General features: G+C 42.1%; 1 protein-coding gene across 1 annotated transcript; it reads left to right on the top strand.

Annotated features, from left to right (window-relative positions):
- The first annotated feature begins 231 nt into the window (after nucleotides 1-231).
- On the top strand, nucleotides 232-26,167 carry clcn6 (chloride channel 6). The gene is made up of 23 exons (XM_026153350.1): nucleotides 232-337; nucleotides 1,621-1,677; nucleotides 1,822-1,887; nucleotides 3,217-3,282; nucleotides 3,358-3,424; nucleotides 3,910-4,016; nucleotides 4,224-4,350; nucleotides 5,227-5,294; nucleotides 5,442-5,500; nucleotides 6,994-7,126; nucleotides 7,620-7,733; nucleotides 12,149-12,315; nucleotides 14,988-15,096; nucleotides 17,099-17,228; nucleotides 17,362-17,515; nucleotides 18,967-19,123; nucleotides 19,209-19,315; nucleotides 21,054-21,240; nucleotides 22,195-22,355; nucleotides 23,699-23,855; nucleotides 23,939-24,046; nucleotides 24,133-24,258; nucleotides 24,371-26,167. The coding sequence occupies exons 1-23, from the start codon at nucleotides 263-265 to the stop codon at nucleotides 24,449-24,451; spliced, it is 2,583 nt and encodes an 860-aa protein (XP_026009135.1). The 5' UTR covers nucleotides 232-262; the 3' UTR covers nucleotides 24,452-26,167.

Genomic DNA, 26,167 nt, shown 5'->3' with positions numbered 1-26,167 from the left:
GCAACATTGTCCTCACGCGAGACTTGCGTTGTTGCGTTTACTTGTCATCGGAAATCCGCAACTCAAATTTACTTGGAACGTTATTTGTTATGAATACATTTTAAAAATGTAAAACTTTAGAATTCAGCTATATTCAGATATGTTCGGTTATTTTCTCCGTTCTTTGTTTTACATTGTTTATTCTACTGTATTTTCAAAGTCGTCTAAAACAACCTTTACTTTTTATGACAGCCCCTGAATACAGCATGACACAACAACGAAAATGGCGTGCTGTGGAAGATGTTTTTGTTGCCAGTGTTGTTGTAGAGAGGGAGAGACACGGACCCCAGAAGAGCTGGTAAAGAAAGACGTGATAACAAGCACAGGAAGCATCATCTGCTTATGTTGTGTTTACTTTGGGGTTCTTAGGATTTCCTCTGAGCTATTCTAAGCGCTTTATTCTGGCTGAGCTGCTCCACCCCGCTGCTCACTATGTTCTCTTGTCTTGGTTCTTTTGCAGGAAAGCGAGGAATACTTATTAATGCACATTATCGTTAAGTCAGCTGTAATATTGCTGCTTACAGAAGAGAGAGCTTCCCGTTTTTCCGTGTGACGATATAGTCCGTGGACCAAACTCCATTTATAATTTCCTCAGATTAAGCAATCTTCTTATTTTAATCAATTTAATCTCTGCCTCATTTCATATGGTTTTAATCTTTCAGTAGGTGTGGGAAGCTATTGTGCAATGCGGCGTGTTTGTCGCGTGGAAAATAACCTCTTTCTATTTATTTCCCCACATTTTGAATGTTGTGATTACACCAAGCAAAGGCGTAGTCTTACAGGACCTCCGAGAAGTATACTGCGAAGGCAGTATGGACATAGCCCGGCTTTATTTGCGTTAGTTAAACATGTAACCTGGAGTTTGTGCATTGAATTGAACGCTGCTCTTAAGTAAAGCTGTGTAATTCTAACGGGACAGCTTGACATGAAAGCTCTGAAACTTTCAACTACATACATTTAAAAAGTAAAGGTTACTAATCGCTGTAGTTTGTAACCACAGCAGAGTAAATGGAGTTTATTGATGGACTAGGAGACCTACTGTGGAGACAATTACCTTCCAACTGTAACTGTTCTAGTTCCACAATGTAAAACAGATTTAGATCAGATTACAACCAAATATAAAAACTTTCATTGATTTTCTGTATTGACAGTTTAATATATGCAAATTCCAGCAACAGTGCTGCTTATGTCTTCATTTTGTGGTTTCACTGAGGCACAGCTTCACATGTTGCACATATAAAACATATTCCATGTCTAAGAATCTGTGAACAAACTGTTGCTTCTCGCTGGTTTTAAACCATAAGTCTGAGCATCACTTCCTACAGGAACTAAGTGTGTCCAGTGTTGGATGCTTTGGATGGTGGTGCAGGAGTCAAGTACTAATTCCACACTCATTTCTTTGTTTATTTCCTCTATTTATTTGTTATTTATTATTTTTTCCAACATGCAGGCGCACACATTTAGCTGAACTTTTAGTAGGAAGCTTAATTTGTGGTCAAATATCCTTGTGTGTATATGTAAATACATACATAATTATTATTGTTATTTGTTTGTTTGTGTGTTTGTTTGTTTACCCCCCAGACAATCCTTGGGGAAATCCCAGACGAGGAACAGATTCTACCCAGGAAAGACTATGAGGTGAGACTTGCTGGAGAAAGCCTTCAAAGAGATATTATATTATGTGTTTAGAGCAGAAATGCCAGAGCAGATTAATTTTTTTCAGTACTGGACACAATCGATGTGTGAGGCAGGAAATAGTCACACAGTGTTTTGTGTCCACAGAGCTTGGATTATGACCGCTGCATCAGTGAGCCTTATGTGGAGGTCCTGGAGGGGATGGACAACAAGGTAAGACAGGTTAAATGTGTCATCTGCTCCTGTGTGGATGACGCCTGTGCAAAGGCTGTCACCGATGCACGTTTATTGTTTTACATCACATGATGAGATCACTGATAGTAGGACTTGTGCCAGCAGCTGATCTGTTAAACTGTATGTGATCTGTATTAAAGTTGATTGTTCCACAAAGCTCTGTGTTTTTAATCTTGATCAGTGTTACTAATCAGCTTTTCATATTTGATTGCACAGACACACAGAAACCACTCTATTATAAATATTGAGCTAGCTCAAATATTTTAATATTAATTTGAACAAACCTCCTTTTAAAAATGTTTCCTATTTTCTAAAAGTTGTGAATGATTCATTATCAGATTAAGGAAACATTTTCTATGCAGTGTTATGTTAGAACAGGTCACGTGGGATCTGTCCACTTTATTGGGGCAGATCTCAAAATCCAAAGAAATATGACTGTAACAGTAGTTTGAATCTAGAAGTCACGTGGATCGTTGATGGATTTAAACTTAGACAGCATCACGATCTTTTAGCCTCCATTTAATCAAAGTTTCTGTAACATGTCACGGTCACTGCAGTGATAATAACAGTGTTCCAGGAATTAGGAAACACAGCAGAGAACAGCACTCACCTACAGCTGGGAGGAGGTCAGGGATGAAAGCAGCAGGGCCGTTAGGATACTGTCAGACAGTACTGCTACACATGGCCACAAGAATATCAATGAAGACTCTGAAGAATTACTGTGAATTATTTGTCAGCATTACGTTTCCATTTATCCAGTCATAGAGATATTGATGCGACTGCCCTGGAGTGCCACTGTTACGCCTTCCATACCTGCAAACGTTCTAGAGCTACGTCATTGTCACCAAGCTTTATTCTTCGGCCCTACATTCGATGTATGAGGCATATACAGATGGCAGCATTTGTATACAGATCATTGAAAGTCCTGCGGGCTGTACTACGAAGCACGATTAGCATGGTTAGCTAAAGTTAGAGGGGTTTTCTGTATCACTACAGTGGCTCTCTTTTTACCTGCTAAACCACTATAGTAGCTTATGCTGAACACAGCCTGGTGACAGGGAGGTTCTGTTCCACGTCTCCATCACTTTTATTTACAGCATTTTTAATCCTGTATAGATTCAATGCTGGGGGAATACATTTAGTATGTGGAGCTTGTGAACTCTCACTAAAACCACAGAATAAAGCACAAACTGTGCGACTGGGAACGTGTGTGTATTATTCATCCAACGCAGAAATGTTTTTAGACTCTTTTTAGTCTCTTATATATGAGAGAAAAAAACTGTTTTTTATTTTCTTGTCTGCCAACAGAAAGCCAAAAAATATGAGGCGGTGCATTGGATGATGGTGTTTGCGATCGGGGTCACAGTGGGCCTGGTAAGGTGCATTCTGGGTCTTCTTTTTGTTTTGCTGGATTTCAGCTGCTCAATAAGAAACGTTGCTCTCTTTCAGCTGGGCCTGTTTGTGGATTTTTTCGTACGCCTCTTCAACAAACTAAAGTTTACTGTGGTTGGTGATTGTATCCTTTAACATGACTCTGTACGTGGAGGATGGGCAGATACCAAAGCAGCTAAATATTGGGCAGAAATGTTGTGCCTTAGAAGATCCTCGCACAGAAGGAGAGCATTTGTAAAGTTGCACAAAATATTGCATTATTTCCTTCAGAGATTGCTGACAGCAGGTGTGCATTTTTATGCCCTTTTTCTTTTGTGTTTGTTTGAACATTGTCCAGAGTTGGTCCAAACAAATGTCAGGTCTATCTTTTTGTTCTAGAAAGAATTCAGAGTGCGTTCATATGATGCAGATGCTGTAATAATAGTGTGAAGTAATGTTTGGTTCATCCTGTGCTGTATATGTGTGTTTTCATGCCTGGGTTTGATCCCTTCGCTAGTATCTGTCATATGGTTTCTATTTACTGCCTGACTCTTCATCTAAAGAGTCTTACTGTGTGTAACCACACTTTGTTTGTTGATGTGGTGATTCTACTTTAACTGAAGCCTCCAGCTATAGAGAAGTGCAGTGACAAAGGCTGTCTGTCTTTGTCCTTGCTGGAGCTCCTGGCGTTCAACATGACCTTCGTCTTCATTGCCAGTGTACTCGTCCTCATCGAGGTAAACATCTCAGCTGCAGCTGACAAACTCAGGAAAGAACTCCTGCTTTAACAGTTAAAGTGTGCAAATTCTGCGGTCCTTGCATTTGAGACCTGTCTACCTGCATCTCTACCTGTCCAAGTTTGTTAACTGGTTGTAGCATGTTGTTTCATTCTGGTATGTTTGTGATAGTAGATTACACACTGACCTGCAGTATCGTGTTTTCAGCCTGTGGCTGCAGGATCAGGGATTCCAGAAATCAAAAGTTACTTGAACGGAGTGAAGATTCCTGGAATTGTTCGACTACGAACTTTTCTCTGCAAGGCTGCTGGAGTCCTGTTCAGTGTAGCTGGAGGTAAAGTGCGTTTGACTCCCTGACATTTACTGTACGGGGCGATTGTGGCTCAAGAGTTGGGAGTTCGCCTTGTAATCGGAAGGTTGCCGGTTCGAGCCCCGGCTCGGACAGTCTCGGTCGTTGTGTCCTTGGGCAAGACACTTCACCCGTTGCCTACTGGTGGTGGTCAGAGGGCCCGGTGGCGCCAGTGTCCGGCAGCCTCGCCTCTGTCAGTGCGCCCCAGGGTGGCTGTGGCTACAATGTAGCTGCCATCACCAGTGTGTGAATGTGTGTGTGAATGGGTGGATGACTGGATATGTAAAGCGCTTTGGGGTCCTTAGGGACTAGTAAAGCACTATATAAATACAGGCCATTTACCATTTACCCAATAATAATATTATCAACAACCCAGGGTAGATGCACACACACAACCTCCTCCTCCCTGGCTACTACTGTTGTTTCCTTCCTGGAGGCGCAGGGTAGACTCTGTGTAGAGTTTTCATGTTCTTGGGCTTGTTTCTGAAAGTTGTGTAAAATATGGACGTCACAGATGCCCTGCGGTATTCCCTGCGTGATACTTGTTAAGCATCTACTTTTGTAACCTGCAGACACCACAGGCAGTCCTGTACTCTGACAGCAAAGCACTTTATTGGAATATTTTGTGTTGTGATCATAATGACTTCATATGGGAGGTGCAGAATTGGGAGCAAACATAGAAGAAATATCTTTGTGCTCCCGGTGGTGTTTTAGGTTAACTAAGGCAAAACAAGATCACTAATGAGGTTTTATACTTTGAGTCAAGCAGTGTCAGCTTCTGTTAACTTTAGAGCAAAATGATGTTGATGATGAATGATGAGCCAGGGTCAGAAGGCTGATGGACTGACTCTGTGTGCTCAGGTCTCTTTGTGGGGAAGGAAGGTCCAATGATCCACAGTGGAGCCATCGTGGGAGCCGGCCTTCCTCAAGTACCCCAAAGCTTATTCTAGTTTGCTTAGTTCTAGTTGTTGTTGTTGTTTTGTGAAACATTTTGGACACTAAAAATAGCACTGGTGTTATTCTTGTGATTTGTCTGGTCGTACTTGTGGATATCAGACCTTTTCTCTCTCCATCAGTTTCAGAGCATTACTTTCAGGAAGATCAAATTTGACTTTCCCTACTTCCGCAGCGACAGGTATGTGACAGTAACGATCCTGAGTCAAACTAAAGTTGGAATATGATGTAAATGTAAATAAAAACAGAATACTAGGATTTGCTCAGTGCTGTGTGATACACAGCAGACCTTGATATCCTGAAAACTTCAGGGACCTGCTGGGGACCTACAGATGTAAATCTTTACTGATCTGTGCTGCATAATTGCCCAAAGTTAAACCAGACTCTTAAACTGGACCCTGACACTGACTGGGAGCCAGTATAACTGCTTTTGCAAGGGTGTGACATAAGTTTACTTAGAAGCCTTGTAAGTGACGAACTTGCAGATTGTGGTCCGTGGCTCAGCTGCAGGAGGCGTGGAGCAGTGGACGCATCGTTGGAAGAAGCTGACCGACACAGCTTCATTCAAGGAGAGTCTGTTGAGAAAAAAGAACAGGGGATTAATAATCTGGATAAGATGAAACATGGGAATGATTTCTAATACAGAGCATGGTGTGAATTCACAGCTGCACTCTTGTCCTCCTTACTAATCCTCTGCAGTTCCTGATTCACTGACTTTGCTCCATCCGTCCTCTCTCTTCATTCCTGAGCCCCTCACAGCACTCCTACCATCTTCTCAACACACTCTCTCCACTTGTTAGTAGATTTCAGTTGTTATTGTTAACCACACTAACCTGCTGTGCATCCTTTCCTTTCCAGCTCATTTTCTCTTTGTAGACAATCAGTACAAGTCCTTTTGTCCTTCGTTATCATCCAGCCTCGCATCCACATCCTAACCTCGCCTGTGCTCCCGGCTGCTTTGTTCATCTTTCTGCCTAGGCCACATTTTCTTTGACTATTTCCTCATCTTTCTCTTCTGACTTCTTCACTCACCTCTTTTCACTCTCAGTTTGTTTATGCAAACCACTTTGCATGTAATCATTAGTTACTACTAAGCTTTGACTCTTTTCCCCTGCTCGTCTTGGGCCCTGTCTCCTTCCCTTCACCCCCAGCTGGTCGCTGCCCCTCCCTGAGCCTGGTTCTGCTGGAGGTTTCTTCCTGTTAAACAGGAAAAACTTAACAGGAGGCCAAGTGCTTGCTCACAGGGGATCTTCTGAGTGTTGCGTTATTATACTTTCTTTACTGTACAATATAAAATGCTTTGAAGCAACTGTTTTTGTGATTTGGCACTAAATAAAACAGCATTCAACACCACCCCTTTAATTTCCAGCTTCAGGCTCATGATCCTGTATGACGCTGTCTTCACCTTCGCATTATTTATGTGTCCTCTCTTAAAGATTATCCCTACTCTGGTATAACAGAGACTCTCCAATATTATCGACCAGCTCTCTCTCTGTACTATACAAAGTCTATTTTTAGTTGTTCAAAGAGTTTGAATAATCTCCAAAGTAACGAATTTTCTTGTAATTTGTAGTTTACACAATGTTCCAACTTTTTGGCACAAACACTGTTACTGCCTCCTAGCAGTGTAGCATGTGTGACATGTGACTGACAGTTTTCTTACCTGTTCTTTAGGGACAAGCGAGACTTTGTGTCAGCTGGTGCTGCTGCTGGAGTAGCTGCTGCCTTTGGTGCGCCAATCGGTGGCACCCTCTTCAGTCTGGAGGAGGGCTCGTCATTCTGGAACCAAGCCCTTACATGGAAAGTGGTAGGTCACCCTTTATAGTTACTTCACCACAATTTCTTTGATAAAGATGCACGGATACCTCTTTGGATATCATATTTAGGAGTTACACTGAAATGCTATAAAATAAAAATTCATTCTATTCTTCTATTTCTATTTTACCTGCTTCATTTGTCATCAAATAACAAGAGAACAAGCTTTACTTGCTCGTCAGTCAATTGTAAAATTGAGCTCTGAAAATGTGCAAAAACGTCTTTAAACCTAAACAGTTGATGGTTTTGACCTAAAGCTGAAAGTTTGCACGACAGATTAATGTTTGCTTTGGATCAGAAGTACACCAAGAGGATAAAAGTACATGAAATTTGATCCTGTCATTTTTCCCTTATTTGCAACAACAATCCATCTGCTTTATAGATATAGCCAGGTAGACCAGGACACAGTGCACCATCCAATCTCTCTGACCTTTACTGACCAATGAGTGTGATTAAATGTTCCTCTTGTCTATCTACTGTTTTAGCTCTTCTGTTCCATGTCGGCCACTTTTACTCTCAACTTCTTCCGTTCGGGAATCAACTTCAGCAAGTGGGGCTCCTTCCAGCTGCCTGGCCTCCTGAACTTTGGAGAGTTCAAGGTTAAGAGTTTCTTATCTTGTTATTCCATGTGGTACAAAATGTATCTTCAAAGATTATATATAGTATTTTATTTTTTATATAAAGTATGATGCTGAAATAACAGACTTTAGGTCTACACAGTGACTCATTGTATTGATTGACTCATTGATTTGATTTTGAGGACGGCTCCAAAAGCAACATGCCAACCCTGTGGGTAGGGAAACACTGATCTGGGGTGACTAAACTTTACCATATGGTACTTTTTTATGTGGTTTCTTCCTTTAAAAAGGGAGTTTTTCTTGTCGCCAAATGCTGTTCACAGGGGCTCACGATTGTTGGATTGTAGGGCTTTACCTTACCGTATAAAGTGCCTTGAGGCACCTGTTTTTGTGAGTAGGTGATATGTAAATAAAACTGACACAAATGAAGTTAAAACATCTGAATCTCAACTAATCTGTTCTGACATGTTTACATATGGATTTAACAGAGTCTGTGGGGTCACCATTAGCCCAACTGTTCCACCATCTCACCTCATATCTGCTCCTCACATCATCGTTACTGCCTCTTCCTGTCTGTGATATCTCTTGCAACCGACCCAGTTAATACCCGCTGTGCAGAGCTTTCCAGTACTCGATAACAAAGTTGATGTTGAACTGATGTGACAGCTGCTGACATGACTAAAGATCTGCAGGTCATGCACCACTCAATTTATGTAACCTGGCAGCTGTGTTGAAGACGCGAGTGTCGGATTTCGCAGGTCTTTAGCCCAATTTTAATGATGTGTCAGTATAGATGTGCAGAGATTGACAGATTCTACAGAGGGAGATGTTGCAACACTTTGCAAAGATTAGACTTTGTAGAAAAAAACTTGGAAAAAGAAGCTTGGTGATTCGTTTGCTTCCAGTTTTGACTTTTCCTTCTGTACCCACATGATGGCACCGGTTCTGACATAAACGGTAGTAACCAGACCGAAAAGCAGCGCACATTTCGGTGCTTTATTTCGGTGCTTTTTTTTCCCTGAGCTGTGATACACTTTAGATTCTAGCCAATCGTTTTACGTTTCCGAGGATAGTAGGCGGGGCCAGGTACGTACGTTCTTTTAGAGCAGAGCTACAGATTAAAAATGCCCAAGGCAAAGCGGTCAAAAGTCTGGCTGTACTTCACAGCAAAAGATGCAAACTCAGCAGCAACAAGAGCTTTAAGGTGATACTGTGATACTGTCAAAGGAGGTAACACCTCAAATCCGATGAAACACCTGGCGACGCATAGCGGGGTTTTTTTAAAGCCGAGAAATGCACCGTATTTGATAGCTTGCTGCGAGACCTCACACCAAGCACATCTACTGCGGGTGGGTTGCCTGTTATCGGACCCGGATTTAGCAACATCCCCCAAAAACACGGGTCAGTGTAGCAGAAATGATGAGGATGATGATGCAGCAGCAGCCGTTCTTCTCTGCGTGAGTAGCTTAATGTTGTCAGTGGCGTGTCCAGCGGGGTGGCCTGGGGGGGCACAGGCCACCCCCCCAACCAGACTGGCCACCCCAGGTGCCACCCCAAAGACAAAACAATAAAATTCAATCAAATATCAAATGTCCGATTATGTTTTCACGGTGAAGCTCAGATATCCGAGTGTACATGAATGCAGCATCGGCTTCTGCGCTATGTGCATCACGTTAGCAAAGGTAGGAGAGCCAAGCACGAAAGACGGCACTGCAGGAAACAATTTTTCGGTGAAAGAAAATGAGGACAGAATAAATGTCCCGGTAAGTAATATTAAGTTTGTTGAGTTTAGTAAACTTCGGTGAAATTAGAATCCCAAGGAAAAAAATAACACTTAAAGAATTATTGCAGCCGTGGAATATATCAGACAGTATGCTACTGAGGGCAGCTAACATAAGAGTTATGAGTTATAAGATATAATCTAAGTCGTAACATTGCTGTATGGAGCTGCAGATTTGGTTGCAGGTTAACATAGCTGGACTGGCCATCGGGCATACCGGCATATGCCCGGTGACTTATTTTTTATTTTTTTTGTAATGGCATGAACAATGAGAGGTGGTGGATTGGCCAGATGCAGGTCGATGTGTAAAAAATAACTCAGTTGTTTGGTGGTGGCTATGACGGGGCTTCCACAGAGGCCAGCAGGTGGATGAGGGAAGGGGAGGCAGGAGGAGAGACCCGAAGCAGCCACCAGTCCGAGTGTCAGGTGAACTGAACTTCAGGTAAGAAGTTATGACCTGCAGTCTATCTGGGTCAGATATAAACCAAGTTTAGGTGGAGTTTATTTTCATTGTGCTGACTTTTTACCCTCAGTTGCAATAACTCGTACTGCGATCTAGCCAGCTTGATGGAGTTTTTAGGTGGGTGGATGCTATGATGTTACTGATAGTGAACTTTATTTTATTCATAAGGTTAGTTAGTAGAGTTGCCAACGGCTCCTTAAAAAAATGGAATGGTCCCTCATTCAGAGAAAATATTACGTGTTTGGTATTGAGCTGAGAAGAGACACAGTTTGTCCCGGACTTTAGCTAGAATGGAAAAAGACACAAAGCTGGAGTTATTCTGTCGTTACGCTCCACAGCTGCCTCTTCTTCTCTCATTCTCTCCTCTCCTGTTTCTACTTCAATCATAAAACTGATCAGTGATCAGCATATCGGCTTTTCTCTCTTGTTTGTTTATCGCCCACTTTGCGCCAGAAAGAGGAAACCAGCAGATGTCGCGCTAAACAACAGCAGCACGTTTAAGCTTGATCAGCTGTTGTTAGAATGTATTTAATATTAATTTCTAGTATCAGCTGATGTTTGCTGGAGCCACAGCTGTAAAGCTGCTGGTCATGATGTCGGTTTGTATATCTGGTGAGAGGGAAACATGAAGATGAAACCAGGAGATGTCCTTACTGAACCATCAGAGCTGAGCAGGTGATGGAGAAACAGGTTTACCTTTTAGGTGACATGAATGAGTTGAAGTTATGAACTGTTTCTGAGAGACAAATAACACCAGGATCCTTTTCTAAGTAGCTGACAGCTGGTAACTGTGCAGGGGCGGGTCTAGCAAAGTGTTTCCAGGGGGCCAGGTAGGGCATTAACAGGGAGAGGGGGGCACAAAGAAATACTTTTCTTTCTTATTCTCATTTAAAATATATAGCTTTTATTAAATAATTATCTAAATCGTACAACCAAAGTTTTTATCTGATGTAAAATGTATAGAAATCATACATATACCAACAAGACTGTACATCACTGTCACAACAGGGTTTGTTTTCATTCAAAGTCTTTATGGCTTTAACACCTGTTGGGCCGGTCTGTAGTCAAAATGCCCGATTTTCTGTCCCAGTCCAGTCCTGCAGGTTAATACTGGCAGTGTCACCATGCCAGCTGACTGTATTTCATCATAAGCCAGTGTTGCTCTTGATCAATATTACCAAAGTTTACCATAAGGCAGCATAGAAAGTATTTACTTGCTTTCAGGTTTCATTCAAATGTTAGTCTTTTCAGTTGTTTCCCCACTTTTTTCCTATTTCAAAATCAAACACCAGTTTGTGAGAAGATTATCTTCTTTTTTTAACAGGCAGAGAAAGTTTTACATTGGAACTGGCTAATTTGTCAATTGTTTGTTACAAATGTTCGTATTTTAATATTCAAAAATGTTTTTGCCCAAAACATATGTGCACTATATGTCAGTAAAAATACTATGCAAATATTGTTGTCCTTGAATGCTGAGTAAACACTGACTGATTGTATCTCTTGTACTTTATCAACGCAGTATCTAAAAACTTTGCACCGTAGTGGTTAAAATCTCATTCTAATAAGAGTTAAAAGCGCATTCGGTTATTATGTTTATAGGATTATTGAATTATGGTTAACGGTTGGTAGAATCTGCCAATTACATCTGCCACCCTTCTCCAAATCTGTGCCCCTACCTGGCCCCCCCAACAAAAATTTTCTAGACACGCCACTGAATGTTGTTCATGTGTAATTTACGTTGAGTAGGCTAACCACGTTATTACATGAATGCATGTAAGGTGAACTAGCAAACACCGTCGTAGTTACATGCAGCTGTCTTCTTGTTTGATGGCAGATACTCCCTTCACCCTGGCCAATAAGGCTAAAATGACCAAGGAAAAAGTGGAAAACAGTTAAACATGAGAGGTTTTTGGACAAAGTTTGTGTTTTTTCCATTGTTTAAGCACTGCTTCCAGCCAAGAGTGATACCATATATGCCCCATAGCTGCAGAAAAGGCTAACATTGTTATCTTTTTACAAAAAACAGCTGAACATGAGAGGTTTTTGGACCATTCTTTAAGCACCGTTTAAGCACCGGCACAGTTTCAAACGCACCGGTTTGGCACCGGTATCGGATAAAACCTAAACGATACCCATCCCTAAATATCAGCCTGATGTAAATATTATTATGGTTTTATTCCTCTTGCTGACCAGTGTCCAGATGGAGACAAGAACTGCCACCTGTGGACAGCTGTGGATCTTGCCTTCTTTGTCCTGATGGGTGTGGTGGGCGGCCTTCTGGGGGCGCTCTTTAACTGCATGAACAAGAACCTGGCCAAGTATCGCATAAGACACATTCATCCTAAGGCCAAGTTTATCAGGTGAACTGTTTGACCATCTTTGATCCCATCTGTGCTTTTCATGTTCATCAGACTGTGACACTAGGACGCGAGCAGTTTGGTGTAAGACAAACATGAACTGAAGTGAAAGGTTTTTAAAGTGATCAACTGATAATGCATAAATGTGTGAACAGCATCTACAATTCAATTTTATTTATATAGCACCAAATCACAACAAGAGTCTCAAGCTGCTTTATATTGTAAGGCAGACCCGACAATAATAATGTTATCTCAGAGCCAAGCTGCTGTTCACAGTTGGAACAAACATAACAGGGAACGTTCAGAGCAGGACAAACGTTAGAAAGGCAAAGGCTTTATTACAAACAATTCCTCAGTAAATTCCTGAAATCTGTGTATAACAAGCTGGTAGATGTGTGGTTGGTCAATACCCAGAATATTACCTGAACGTTCCTGTGTTACATCATAGCATAAATAAGCATACCACTGTCATTTTGTTGCATGGAGTATAAAGCTGCATGCAAAGGAATGGAAGAAGTCTCACATACTGACATCTGTAGAGAAACAAACAAGGAAGCCTAGAATGGGCCATAAAGCCTAGATACGAAACCTGTGTGGCGCACACACACTGTTCCCTGTGTGCCTGCACGGTTCCTCTCCAGGTATTCCAGTTTTCTCTCACAGTCCATGCAGCATGTGTAATAGAGTCATTGTTCAGTCTAATTTGACCATGCATCAGCAAGTGGATCGAATAAAACTCTGTATGAATGTATGATTAGATGTAAAGAGGACAAGATAATATATCGTCTGAAGCACTTGGTCACATGGTCAGTAAGACTAGAAAAGTGCTTTATAAGTACCAGTACAATGATCTCCATGGTAACATATACAAAAACCTGGAAAGTAGAGCAGGGCGATATGACCAAAAATATTTATCACGATATATACATTTGAAAATTTGCGATAACGATATAACTGATGATATAATTGATGTGAGACAAAATACTTTACAACTCCACAACTTTATTAGTGCAAAAAAACCCATCAATGTATTTTCACTTAAACAAGCAGCTGTTTTTATGTGCATTAAAGTTATATAAAAATTAACAGTGCAAATGCAAATTCCTTGCTGACAGTTTAACCAAAAGGCATTTCCAGTGGAAACTGGCCGATATAGCCTCAGCATAACCATGTATAATATCCACAAAACTTAAAAAGAGGTTATACACACACAATACAGTAATATTATGTTGAAGCGCAGTGCGTATCACTCTGCGAGGCTCCTGCCTACGATAGTCGTAATGCTCCGACAATCCATCAAGCGGTGCGGCTTCGTAGCTTAGCAAAGTTGTACTAAAACATTTGACAGATTTTCGAGCACCGTGTGCCACATAAAATCGTTTCGAGGTCAGTAAACACAACCAGAATTCATACATAAGACACACGGGATTATAAGGGGCACTGTTGATTTTCAGAAAAATCAAAGGATTGATTTTAAGTGTGCCGTATTTTCCAAAAAAAGGTAATAACGACGGCCCGCTAGCATGCGCTACCAAAAATAGTGCTTTGTTGTGTATCTGATGGACGAAATCTAAACCAGTTCTACACCACTGGAGTTGCAGCATTTTTTAAAACCAATTCTGGTTCATCCGTTTCATTTAACGATCCGCTTTTGCCCTTCACATTCTCCGTCGCCGCCATGCTTTTTCCGCCATGTGCGTATGAAAACAAAGGCACTGCGCATGCACGTTTTTACGGAGCCCCGCAGGGGACATGGGAGAAAAAAAAATTAAGACGGACTTTTGCGAGATCTCGCAAAAGTTTTAGCCACATTCTTCGGATGCCGGCTCGAAGCCGACCGGGAGGTCGAGGCACGATATGCGGTGTTCCTCCCGGCTGTAGTAGGTCTCGACGCTAACGGGAGGTTGAAGGCCAAAGAATGCAGCTAAAACTTTTGCAAGATCTCGCAAAACTTTTGCGAGATCCCGAGTTTGTTTTGCGAGATCTCACAAAAGTCCATCGTAATTTTTTTTTCTCCCATGTCCCCTGCGGGGCTCCGTACGTTTTACCCATATTCTATTGCGGTATTTCTTTTTCTTATCGTAGCCCAATATTATACCGGTATTACCGTGAACGGTATGATATGGCCCAGCCCTACTGGAAAGTCACAAACCGCTCTGTTCATTATGGAAAGTAACTGAGTTGTGTTTAGAAACTCCTTCTTGGGATCCATGTTATGTATCAGGACCAGGAACATGCAGAACGGGTCTGTAAACATTTGGACCAAAGATTTCACTGTTGTTTCACTGCCACAGTGGTTAGAGTGACACTGCCCTCAAAGCTGTGATACATCCACATTTTCCACTGGAAAATACATTTCTGTTCTCAGTAGAAGCTGGCACAGATATGTCAGACTCAAACGAGATTCGTCTCCTTTACAAACAGCACTGTTAGTAATGAATGAGCTCCCGTCCCAGTTTTCTATCATTTGTTTAAATAGATTCTTCCCTAAAATCTGCGCACTGAGAGAAAGATGATGTATTCTGCTGAATAAATTAACGAGGCGCTCCTTTTAATTGATAATTTTCCAATCAGTTACTGTAATTGTGTTTCTTTTTATAAAGGTGCAAACTGTCGTTAAATATGTGCCTAACTTTGTAACCAGAGGATAATAAACGATTGTTCTAATGTTCCAGAGTTTTAGAGAGTCTGCTGGTTACCATGGTGACAACAATTGTGATTTTTGCGGCTTCCATGCTGGGTGAATGTCGTGACCTGTCCACTCCCACAGCTCACAACACCACGGTAAGAATTTTAATAATCTTTGCATTACTCAACAAAAACACCACAGGTGTGTTTTCACTGGTCTAAACGTTAAACGTATGTTATGATTACTGTGATATTTTAGCTTCAAATACTCTTTAAGATATATTTGTGTGAAAAACAATCTGTCAGCCCACTTTCAGGCCTTTTTTTTCCCTCAGATTGAAATCTGTCACACCATTTGAATGTGAATAATTCAGAAACTATTAATGACAAAAGCCTGACATTTCCATGAGCCTTTCTTACCATTAAAATGAACCAGGATCTGTAATCTGGGGCCGATGTATCAAAAAGACACTGGCTAATTAAAATATCAAAACTAATTCAAGAAGTCTTGCAAAGTTAGCATTAAACTACATGACAGTTTTTATTTAATATTGTACTGACGTCTTAATGGTGCATAGTTAAATTTACTTTACATTTCAATGTTCTTGCTGGATTGAGCAAATATGAAAAGTTGTACCACAAAAATAAGACTGTCCTGTTCAAACAGAGCAGGATTCTTGAGTTTTCAGATGCTTTGCTAACAGAAAATACTTTAGTTCAATATGTTTTCCTTTTTCATTCCATCTGTAATCATCAAAGTTTCAGAATATTTTCTGCTCAAATATTTACTTAAATATTTATGAACATGTACCGTGAATACCATCTTCAATTCATTGGCCAACATGGTAAATGGACTGGTTCTTGTGGCACTGGTCTACTGTGCTGGAGCATGTAAGTGCTTTCTATCCAAAAGTCTCACACATTCATCAGAGAGTATCTTGGCCCAGGATATTTGGCATGCAGACAGGGATCAAACCTCTGATTAGTAGGTGACCTGCTCTACCTCCTGAGCTGATGCCACCCCCAGCACAGCTGCTTGCTGTTGGCTAGAGAGAAGCCTCAAACCATCAGACGGCCTTTTCAGCTTTAGACTGAGACTCACACACGCATCAAGAGAAGTTCCCAAACCATATGACACCAACCTCATTGAGGCCAGATATGGTACTTACAGCTATTTCTCCCTGAAAGAGTCCTTGTAGTTAAGCTTACAGTTCCCTGTGAGGATCGTGCTGGAAGAAGCAAACAAATGCAAACATCCAAAGTACCGAGAACTTGTAGATCAGTGCCGGTGGAGAGGCTGAGTACATGTGAGTGACTGACTATAAGTCCATAGAAGCGGGATCCCGAGGTTTTCCTGCCTGCTCCCTGTGTACGACCTACGACCTTTCTTGGACTACAAGTGTTTCTACCATTAAAATAAATGAGGATCTGCAATTTGGCACAGATGCATCACAAAATATGAGTATTGGCCCACTAAAATATGGAAATTATTTCAAGCTGTCTGGTAAAGACCCATACAGTATTAAACTTCACATTTTAATCAGTGATGATGTCTGAATGATATATAAGCTTATTAATTTTTTATTTATATGTTTAAACTTTAAATCATAAAAGTTTTATACAAATCAGGTGGTCAAGCAGAACATCTCCTAAAAATGTGCTGATTTATGACAGAACGATATATTAAAAATGACAACACAGCATTTCATCTGTTATTAGACTCAGTTGGCTTCTGTCAAAATGTAAAAGAACCCACCCACCACTTTAACCACACTCCACATCTTGTGTTAATATATGGAATAGAAACTGAACATTTAACAGTGTTTCCTGAAAACCCTCTCCTGTCTGATCATTTCCTGATAACATTTATATTTACAATAATTGATTACACAGCAGTGGGGAGTAGACTTTATCACAGTAGATGTCTTTCTGAAAGCGCTGTGACTAAGTTTAAGAATATAATCCACCCACTGTTATCATCTTCAATGCCCTGTACCAACACAGAGCAGAGCAGCTACCTGAACGCTAGTCCAACAGAGGTCGATCATCTTGTTAATAATTTTACCTCCTCACTACGTACGACTCTGGATACTGGAGCTCCGGTGAAAAATAGAGCCTCACTATGTGACCATGTTAACCTGTGACGTATGTTTTTTAGCTGGCTGGCAGTGAGGACATCAACTCAACCATTCGACAGTTCTTCTGCTCAAACAAGACCTACAATGACATGGCAACACTGTTCTTCAACCCACAGGAGGCAGCCATCCACCAGCTCTTCCATCAGGATGGTTAGATGAGTTCACACATGATTCATTCCATGCATTACTCATGTACCCCGTACAGTGAAGTGGCATTTTAGGCCATTTTTCAAAAATCAAGTTCAATTCTATCAATAAACTGGTTTCTAACTCTCCCCCTCAGGTACCTTCAGCCCTGTGACTCTGTCAGTGTTCTTCTTCTTATACTTCCTGCTGGCCTGTTGGACATATGGTGTGTCTGTCCCCAGTGGCCTTTTTGTCCCCTCACTGCTGTGTGGGGCAGCTTTTGGACGCTTGGTTGCCAACGTGCTCAAAGTGTAAGAACTAATTAGAATATGCTTTTTCTCACTTTTTCTCTGTCACAGCCTTGTGTTGAGCTGAACTGAGAGCAGTCACTGTTGATACAAGCACTTTTTTCTGCTCAAGTGTTTTCTATCTAAGGCTACGTTCACACTGCAGGTGAAAGCACATCAAATCTGACTTTTTTGACCCTATGCGACCCATATCCGATCATGGTATGACAATGTGAACAGCACAAATCCGATATTTCAAATCCGATCTGGGTCACTTTCATATGTGGTACTGAATCCGATACATATCTGATGTTTTAGAAAGCGACTGCTGTTTGAATGGTCATGTCGCATTATATCCGTCTTTTACGTCACTGACACAAGACAGACGCCAATTATCAGCGCCGGAGAAGACAAACGAGAAAGCATGGCGGCCATTGTTAAAGCACGGCTCTCTGTTTTCTCAGTGTCCTTCTTTCTCTAATTAATTTGTCAAAATTCTGTCGGTTACGACTGTGCAGAAATTGATAGACTGCTGCAACAACACCTGCTCACTCTGTAGCCGCCATTTTAACTTCCGTAAACAGAGCGCGTTGTCTGTGACGTCTTCTTTTGCGCATGCGGCCGCTTTGAGGGCCGTGAACCGTTCACACTAGAGCGCGTTTGCTGTCACATTTTATTTGTAGTGTGAACAAGCAGAGAAAAAAAAATCGGATTTGATCAAAAAATCGGAATTGAGCATTAAGACCTGCAGTGTGAACGTAGCCTAAAATTCACATCTATGGGTGGATGCACCAGAGAGCACCTTGGGGTTAGTGTATGGCCCAAGGATATTTAGCAGGTGTGATATTTAGGTATCAAACCGTCCAGCTTCCAGTTAGTTGGTGCCCCTACACTTTATATTACACCCCAGCCTAAGACAGCCAGAGAATACCATAGAAGTAACTCCTTGTTCCTCACTCCCAGTGCTGCGGCAAGATTTGCACTCCAAACATTTTGGTGTATTTTCCACTTACAAAAGGTCAGGGTGGGTACAGCTGAAACTCACAGTGTTCTCAGGGGAATTACCCCAAAAATAAACAAAAGCAATGCAGGACTCTTACATCCTTCGCTAACAGAAACAGGAGAAATGTGTTTACCTGGGCTATTTGTAGAGAACTGACAGTACATACAAAGCTGCTAATCCAGCTCTTCTAGATTCAGACATTTCTTGATTCAGAAACACGACACAATCTGTCTGGGAGTCAGGAAGAAGGTGGAGCCAAACTGGTCTGGATGGGTATCAGTTAAAAGGTGGTGCATCCAATCTCCAACAAGCTGCCACCTGCAGCTTACATGATAGAAAAGACTGAACAAAATGAACAGACATTATCGACCTTATCAGAGTAAAAACAAAGCAAACTGAGTCGTAACACTTTCAGTTGTCACATTCTCTCATAGTGGTTATACTGGTTCTTAATGAGTCTGTCCTCTGTTAGGAAACTGGGAATGGACATCTACTCAGGAACCTTTGCTCTCATTGGAGCTGCTGCCTTCCTTGGAGGTGTGGTCAGAATGACCATCAGCCTCACTGTCATCCTCATTGAATCCACCAATGAAATCACATACGGGCTGCCCATCATGATTACGCTAATGGTACACAACCATGTGTTTTTGCACTTTGCACTGTTCGCCACTGTGACCTGAGTTCATGTGCAAATTCTTTTGTGTTGACTGTCAGGTTGCCAAGTGGACTGGTGATTTCTTCAACAAGGGCATCTATGATATACACATCCAGCTGAGAGGAGTGCCTCTGCTCGAGTGGGAGACTGAGGTAGAGATGGACAGGTAAGAATTGTTGTTGGCAACAAAAAAGGACAGTTGGCCCTTGTGGTGGATGAACTGTGTTGTCAGCATTGTCAGTAGGCGTTGGTATCCCTCCTTAGCCCAGAGCAGTTCAACTCTCCAGATCAATGCAGCTGCCAACCTCAAGTATCTATTCGTTTTTTTTCTTCTGTTGCCTACATCATTGAACTTCTACAGCCTTATGTTCCTAGCAGGTCTCTGAGGTCATGTGATCAGGGTCTTCTTGTCATTCATCATACAAAGCTGAGAACTAAGGGAGACAGCTTTTGCCACTGTGGCTCCCAGACTGTGGAACTCTGTCCCACTGAGCATAAGATCTCTGGACTCAGTAGCTTCTTTCAAAAAACAACTAAATCACACTTTTTAGAATTGCATTTTGCTAACTGTTGTCTGTTTGTTTTATGCTTTGTTATCCTTGTGTGAAGCACAAGAAAGGTCTAGAAAGGTGCTATATAAATAAAGTTTTACTTACTTACTTGCTTACACAAAGCACAGGTCTGATACTTCATTGTTCCATTCAATGCTCGTCTGGGGTCGGATTGTGGAGCTAGCACCCTAAAAGCAAGAATGCCCAGAGCTCCAGCTTATCTGCGGGAACCACAATCCCATTCTTTCGATCGCTACCCAGAGCTTGTGACCACAGGTCATGTAGGGATGTAAATCGATCAGAAAAGCTTTACTTTTATGCTTCGCTCTTTATTTACCAAGACGAATCGGTACTGTAGACGCAGCATCAACCCATGTGTTAATCTGCCTCTCTTCTCACTTGTGAAAAACACCCTGTTATGACCCGGCTTGAAAGCCGCAACATAAATATGGAGACGAACACCAGAATTTCAACAAGAATAGTTTTTTCTAAAATTACATGGCAAGTTGGCTAAAGTAGCTGGCACCACCAAGGCAAAGACTAGTGATCCTCCCTGAAAGCCTGCCTCAGGTATGCCTTTATCCACACCTGACTAGGTGTGGTCAATTAGCAACAGCTGAACACTCTTGCACTGTCACTGCAAAGAGATTAGGGACTGCAGAGGGGCGTAACACACCCTGAGACCCCGAGACACAATGCTCGGACCTTTATGGCGCCTCCTGCAGGTGGTGGGTCTACAGAAGAGAGACGGGCTGAGTCCGGCCAAACCCCATGGGCTAAAGCCCACCCACCAGGCACTCTCCATCGAGCTACCTCCCCAGGCCTGACTCGAGGGTGTGGCCCCAGTAATCCTGTCCTGGGGAGGGTACAAAACGAGCCTCCTCAACCTAGCATCACTGGAGCACACAAACCCCTCCACCATGGTGGGCAGCTGAAGGGTTAAGGTGGAAATTGAAAAATGAGGTGGTTTATGACAAGACTTTATATTGCAGAGCTGATCTGTCAGGGGATTTGATGTTGCCTTTCATCGGTGAATACACGCCTCAAACGGTTTAGATGCTTGAGATTTTTGCAAATAGTTGAAAAAAATGTAGGTGAAAAATGAATTTAGTCCATTTTGGTGAAAGGCTGAAGCAGTGTCAAAGCTTCCTCGATGCACTTCATCAAAAAGACAAAGCTGTCAGTCTCAGCATTAGCATGAGAGGCTCTGTCTCGTTTTCTGCCTTTACAGATTCTAGGAACCCCATAATAAGCCTGCAGTGTGAGGGTGAGGTTAAAAACCCAAACTGTGTGATTCGAGCATGGTCGCTCTTCCTGTGGACTCAGGTTGTCTTTATCTCTCATTTCTTCAAGGCTGACAGCCAGTGATATCATGGAGACCAACTTGACTTACGTGTACCCCCACACCCGAGTCCAGTCTCTAGTCAGCATTCTGCGCACCACGGTCTACCATGCCTTCCCCGTAGTTACTGAAAACCGTCAGAATGAGAGGGATTTCATGAAGGGCAACATCCTGATCAGCAACAATATCCACTTCAAGGTATGTCCTGCTCTTTTACAGAGCTCAAGCTCAAGCTTCCCGTCCAAATGGTGATTAAGGCTCCCCCCACCAGGGGCAGCAGTGACTTTGAAACATTTCTTTAGTGACACTGTAGCCCCTCCAGCAATGTCCTTCAGGTTGCTTCTGCTTTTTTCTTCGTTTTTTCTAATTCCTCATTGCTCGTCCCATAATATAGTTTTGATACAGACACGTCATCGATTTAACAAAGAGCATGCAGACTTTTACAGCAGTCAGTAATTTGTATAATTCTGAAAAGAATGTGGATTTGTTTCCCTTCCAAGATTAAGAATTAAACAACAGTAGAAACTATGATTGATTTGGTCAGCTCTATTTTGCCGTGTCATTCATGCAAATTGATCCTCACAGTGTAAACCTTTGGTGTATCAGTCTGTCCAGTAAGGAAGCAGAAACCAACATGCATCAGTTTTATCTGCTTGGGTGCAAATGAAAGTGTGAACATGAAGAGAACGGGGAGCCACCGGTGGTCTCCACATATGTATGTGCAGCCTGAGTGTGTCTGCAGTGCACTTGTTGTCACTTGTGAAGCAGATCAAATGGATTCATACGGTTTGTGCTTCCTAACAGGTCAGACTGTGATGATCGAGTTTTCTGTCACTGGTTCTATCATTTCGATGGTCTGTGTTGAAGTAGTGTTTAACAAAACCTAGAGGCAGCAGGAAATGTTACTGAGCTAAATAAAGTATAAAAACCAAAGTAACATCAGCTACCGAGCTTGTATTTTTGTCTCCAGGGAGAATCAGTGGGTTTGAAAGTGCGAGCCCATAGGTTTGGCTCTGTAGTGAGCAAAGCTTTGCAATATGTTGATGTGCAGATAATTATTTAAGAATTTCATGTTTCTTTATTTTTGGATGAAATCATTGTTGTGGTTTTTGAAGGCTGTGTTTTCTTCTAACCCTTGACTGTTACATGTAGAAATCCAGTGTTGTGTCACGTGCGGGCGAACAGCGACGGCGCTGCCAGTCCATGAAGTCGTACCCATCGAGCGAGCTGAGGAATGTTTGCGATGAGCAAAGTGCTGCAGTCGAACCTTCAGAAGAGGGAGAAGACCTGCTGCAGCAGATGTTAGAGAGGAGGTAGGCCAGATAAACACATCCAGACAGTCTCTGAAGTTTTACCTCTAAATTTGATCTCAGTGGATTTTAAATCAAACAATCAAGTTGTGATTAAAGTGCAGACATCAAGCTCTAATTCAGGATGTCTGATAACAATACGGCAGTAACTATTAATACTTAGACATTTATAGTTTCAGAGGGCCAGAAGTAATTAGACAGCTGACTGACGAGCACTCGGCCTAGTGTAGCATAGCAATAACAGAGTTCAGGGTCACCTGATCCAGCCCTAAATATGTGTTTTATGAAAAAGGAACGTTTTTAGACTAATCTTAAAAGTACAGACAGTGTCTGTGTCCCAAATAAAAACTGGGAGATCCACAGACGAGGGGCTTGAAAGCTGAAACCTGGATAAAATGGGGCCTAATTATTTAAGGTTTTGTATTTGGTAAATGGACCGAAAACACAAACATTTATACCGGAGTTGGTCAGGCTTAGCATCTTGCCCAAGGTATGTATTTGTCATGCAGACTGGTGCAGCCAGGGAATCAAACCACCTCCCGATTAGGAGATGACCCGCTGAGCTACAGCTACAGCCACCCCTTGAGAGGAAAGATTTAAAATTCAGAGAAGTTTGAATGTTACAGATTTGATTACAATCTCTTGTCATCATCAGTGTCAGAGGTTTGTTTTTTGTTTTTTGAAGTTTGTCCGAAATAATTCTTTAGACCAAGAGGAGGCAGTATAACCAAGGGGACCCAGAAGCAGCGCTCAGGAGCAGGGGTGGGAACTCCAGGGGCCGCTGTCCTGCAGGTTTTAGATGTGTCAGCTGATTTAACCCTCTCAGGCTCAAATTAAGTTTTTGTTGCTAATGCACAAAAGAATACCTGCAGTGGTACTTCTGAGTAAAAAAAACCTCATAAAATATGTATGTGGGGTAATCAGGTTGTTAGCTTTTAACTGTTGCAAATCTGCAACGCCTGCCTTGAGAGGGTTAAATGGCTAAATTACCTCCTCAACATGTCCTGAAGTTCTCCAGAGGCCTGGTAATGAACTGAACATTTGATTCAGGTGTGTTGAACCAGGGTGATACCCAAAACCTGCAGGACACCGGCCCTCAAGTCCTGGAGTTCCCACCCCTGCTCCAGACAGATGACAAATGACCAGAGAAGCTGATGTCGAATGGCGTAGTATAATGAGTTGAACTGCTAATATTTACCACAAGTTTTTGAATTTACTCCTGATGCTGTCAGTGCACATAGTAACTACAAGTATTTGTAACACTGCCTTTCATTCTGTCTGTGTTTTCTTTGTGGTGCATAATAACTGCAAATAAATCTGGCACTCCTGTGATTTCTGTGCTGCAGGCATGCTCCCTACCCTAACCTGTACCCAGACCAGTCTCCCAGTGAGGAGTGGACCATGGAGGAGCGCTTCAGGCCGCTAACCTTTCACGGTCTCATCCTTCGCTCCCAGCTGGTTAACCTGCTCATACGAGGGGTGTGCTACGCCGAGAACCAGTCGGTCAGTCATTGACACACATGTGTAGATAATAAATGAGATGACTTTTTCTTATACGAGCAGTTTCTCTGTACCCTCTGACGCAGAGCACCAATCAGCCTAGGTTGTCGTATGCAGAGATGACTGAAGATTACCCACGCTACCCTGACATCCATGACCTCGACCTCACCCTGCTCAGCCCTCGCATGATAGTGGTACGTTCGATTTACCCGACTGAGACAGAAAATAATCAAGCAGAAAACTCAGATTCATTAACAGGCCGTCCTTTCTGTGTACCCAGGATGTCACCCCCTACATGAACCCGTGTCCCTACACTGTTTCACCCAATGCCCGCATCTCCCAGGTGTTTAACCTCTTCAGGACTATGGGCCTGCGACACTTACCCGTGGTTAATGCTGTTGGAGAAGTAAGTGATTTGGGCTTTCATGCCTCTAGTAAACGTGTGAGGAAGCCACAGAGTTGTTGTGTTATGTTGTCCTCACCAACTCAACTCTTTTTTTTTTTTTTTTTTTTTTTAGATTGTGGGAATAATCACACGACACAATTTAACCCACGAGTTCCTGATGGCCAAACTGCGACAGCACTACATCACCATTTGACCCAGCTGCCTCCCCTCAAACCTCCTCCATCCCTGATAGCGTTCTGACACACACACATGCACATACATCCTCTGTACAGTAGGGGGCGTTGTTATCCAGGTAACGAAACCTTTCAGCTGTCAATCACTGCAGTCTTTTTGGTCTTCTTCAGTCCAACCTCCAGTGTGCTAACACACACACACACACACACACACACACACACACACACACACACACACACACAATAAACCATAAACCACAGATATCGATGCTGATTATTCAAGAACACTTGCTGTGCATTCAAGCTGTGAGCCGCAGAGAGTCATCCTGCCATCTGATGAAACAGCTGCAGAATGATTGATAGCATTAAAAGCATTACACACGTTAATGCGAGATTCTCACTAGTATTCCGATAATTCTCAAGGACATTATGTGTTCCCAGAGGAGGAACAGGTCCATGCACGTCCACCTTCCTACAAATATTTAACTCTAGAAGTGACTGCAAGGATTTTTCTGTCATATATAAACATGAAGCAGCTTGTTTATCCAGTGAGAATGCACCATTAACCCTGTCGTCAGTACATTTGGTGAACATTGTATCATCTTAATTTGTCTTTTGTTTTGCTGAGCTTCCAACGTGTCTCCACTGGTTAAAGAGTTGATACTAAAAAGAAAGAAAAACTCAAAGACCCTACAGTACTAGAGGGAGAACCCCAGCAGTCAGCAGCAGCAATGGTAAGAAGGAAGAGCCCCCTTTAAACGGGAGAGATCTTCGTGTGGTTTGAGGGGGAAACCAACCGAACAGCTCTTAGACAGAAGCAAGATCTGCATCTTATAATAAATTCAAACTAGCATGTCCGTCTCACTCTAATCATCTAAAAGCAGCAGTGGCTTCAGTGCGTTGCTGATTGTTTTTCTCGCAGTTTGACGCACAGGACACAAACTTCCAAAATGAAATGTCATCTACTGAGGATTCCCGAATGGCTTCATGACTGAATGTTGCTTTTGATGTTTTGATTTTGCTTTATCACTATAGCACTTTTAATTTTGTCTGTATATTATTTGAATCTTTGTGATGAACTGGATATGTGCACTAAAAGCAGGCGGATGTCCCCACGGTCTGACACTAACCCAGAGCTCAGCAGTAACGTTGTGACCTTGTTGCACATGCCGTACTGTAACATTTGTAACCACTTGAGCTGTCTGTAAATCCATGTTTGTGTTCACAGAGTTCAGTGTTGGACTTGTGAGGGCTGTGATGATCAGGTTTCACTGACCAACGTGTTATGTCATTTAAATATTTTTTAATGCAGAGCCATATTTTAGAAAAACAAATGTCTATTATGTATTTTGTTTCTCATACTATTACTTTTTTCAACAATATGTTTCTAATCTGATTTTCCGGTACATCATTTCACTGTCATTCCTAAAAGGGACTAAAGATGTGAGTAAAGGCAAGTCAAAGAGGTGAAATTCCTTTATGTGTATGGTTATTTTATTATTGGCAAGCACAACAGCACACGTGTACGTCAAACATTTCTTATTTTAGTGTAGCCTCTGCGCTGTGGTTTATTTTTATACAGTTTTATCTTTATGATTTACTGACTCTAGTCTGAATCGCTCACTGATGGGCCGAGGCTGCCCTGGATCGTGGTCACATACTAGAGAACGCGCGATGTAAAACCATTCTTATGTTGCCCTCTGTTCTATGACTTAAATAAAGATCCTTGTTTTGTG

Source organism: Astatotilapia calliptera, chromosome 20 (assembly GCF_900246225.1).
Source record: "Astatotilapia calliptera chromosome 20, fAstCal1.2, whole genome shotgun sequence".
NCBI classification, from domain to species: Eukaryota; Metazoa; Chordata; class Actinopteri; order Cichliformes; family Cichlidae; genus Astatotilapia; species Astatotilapia calliptera.
Note: the sequence above shows the minus strand (reverse complement) of the source record. Positions and strands in the feature narration are given on the sequence as shown.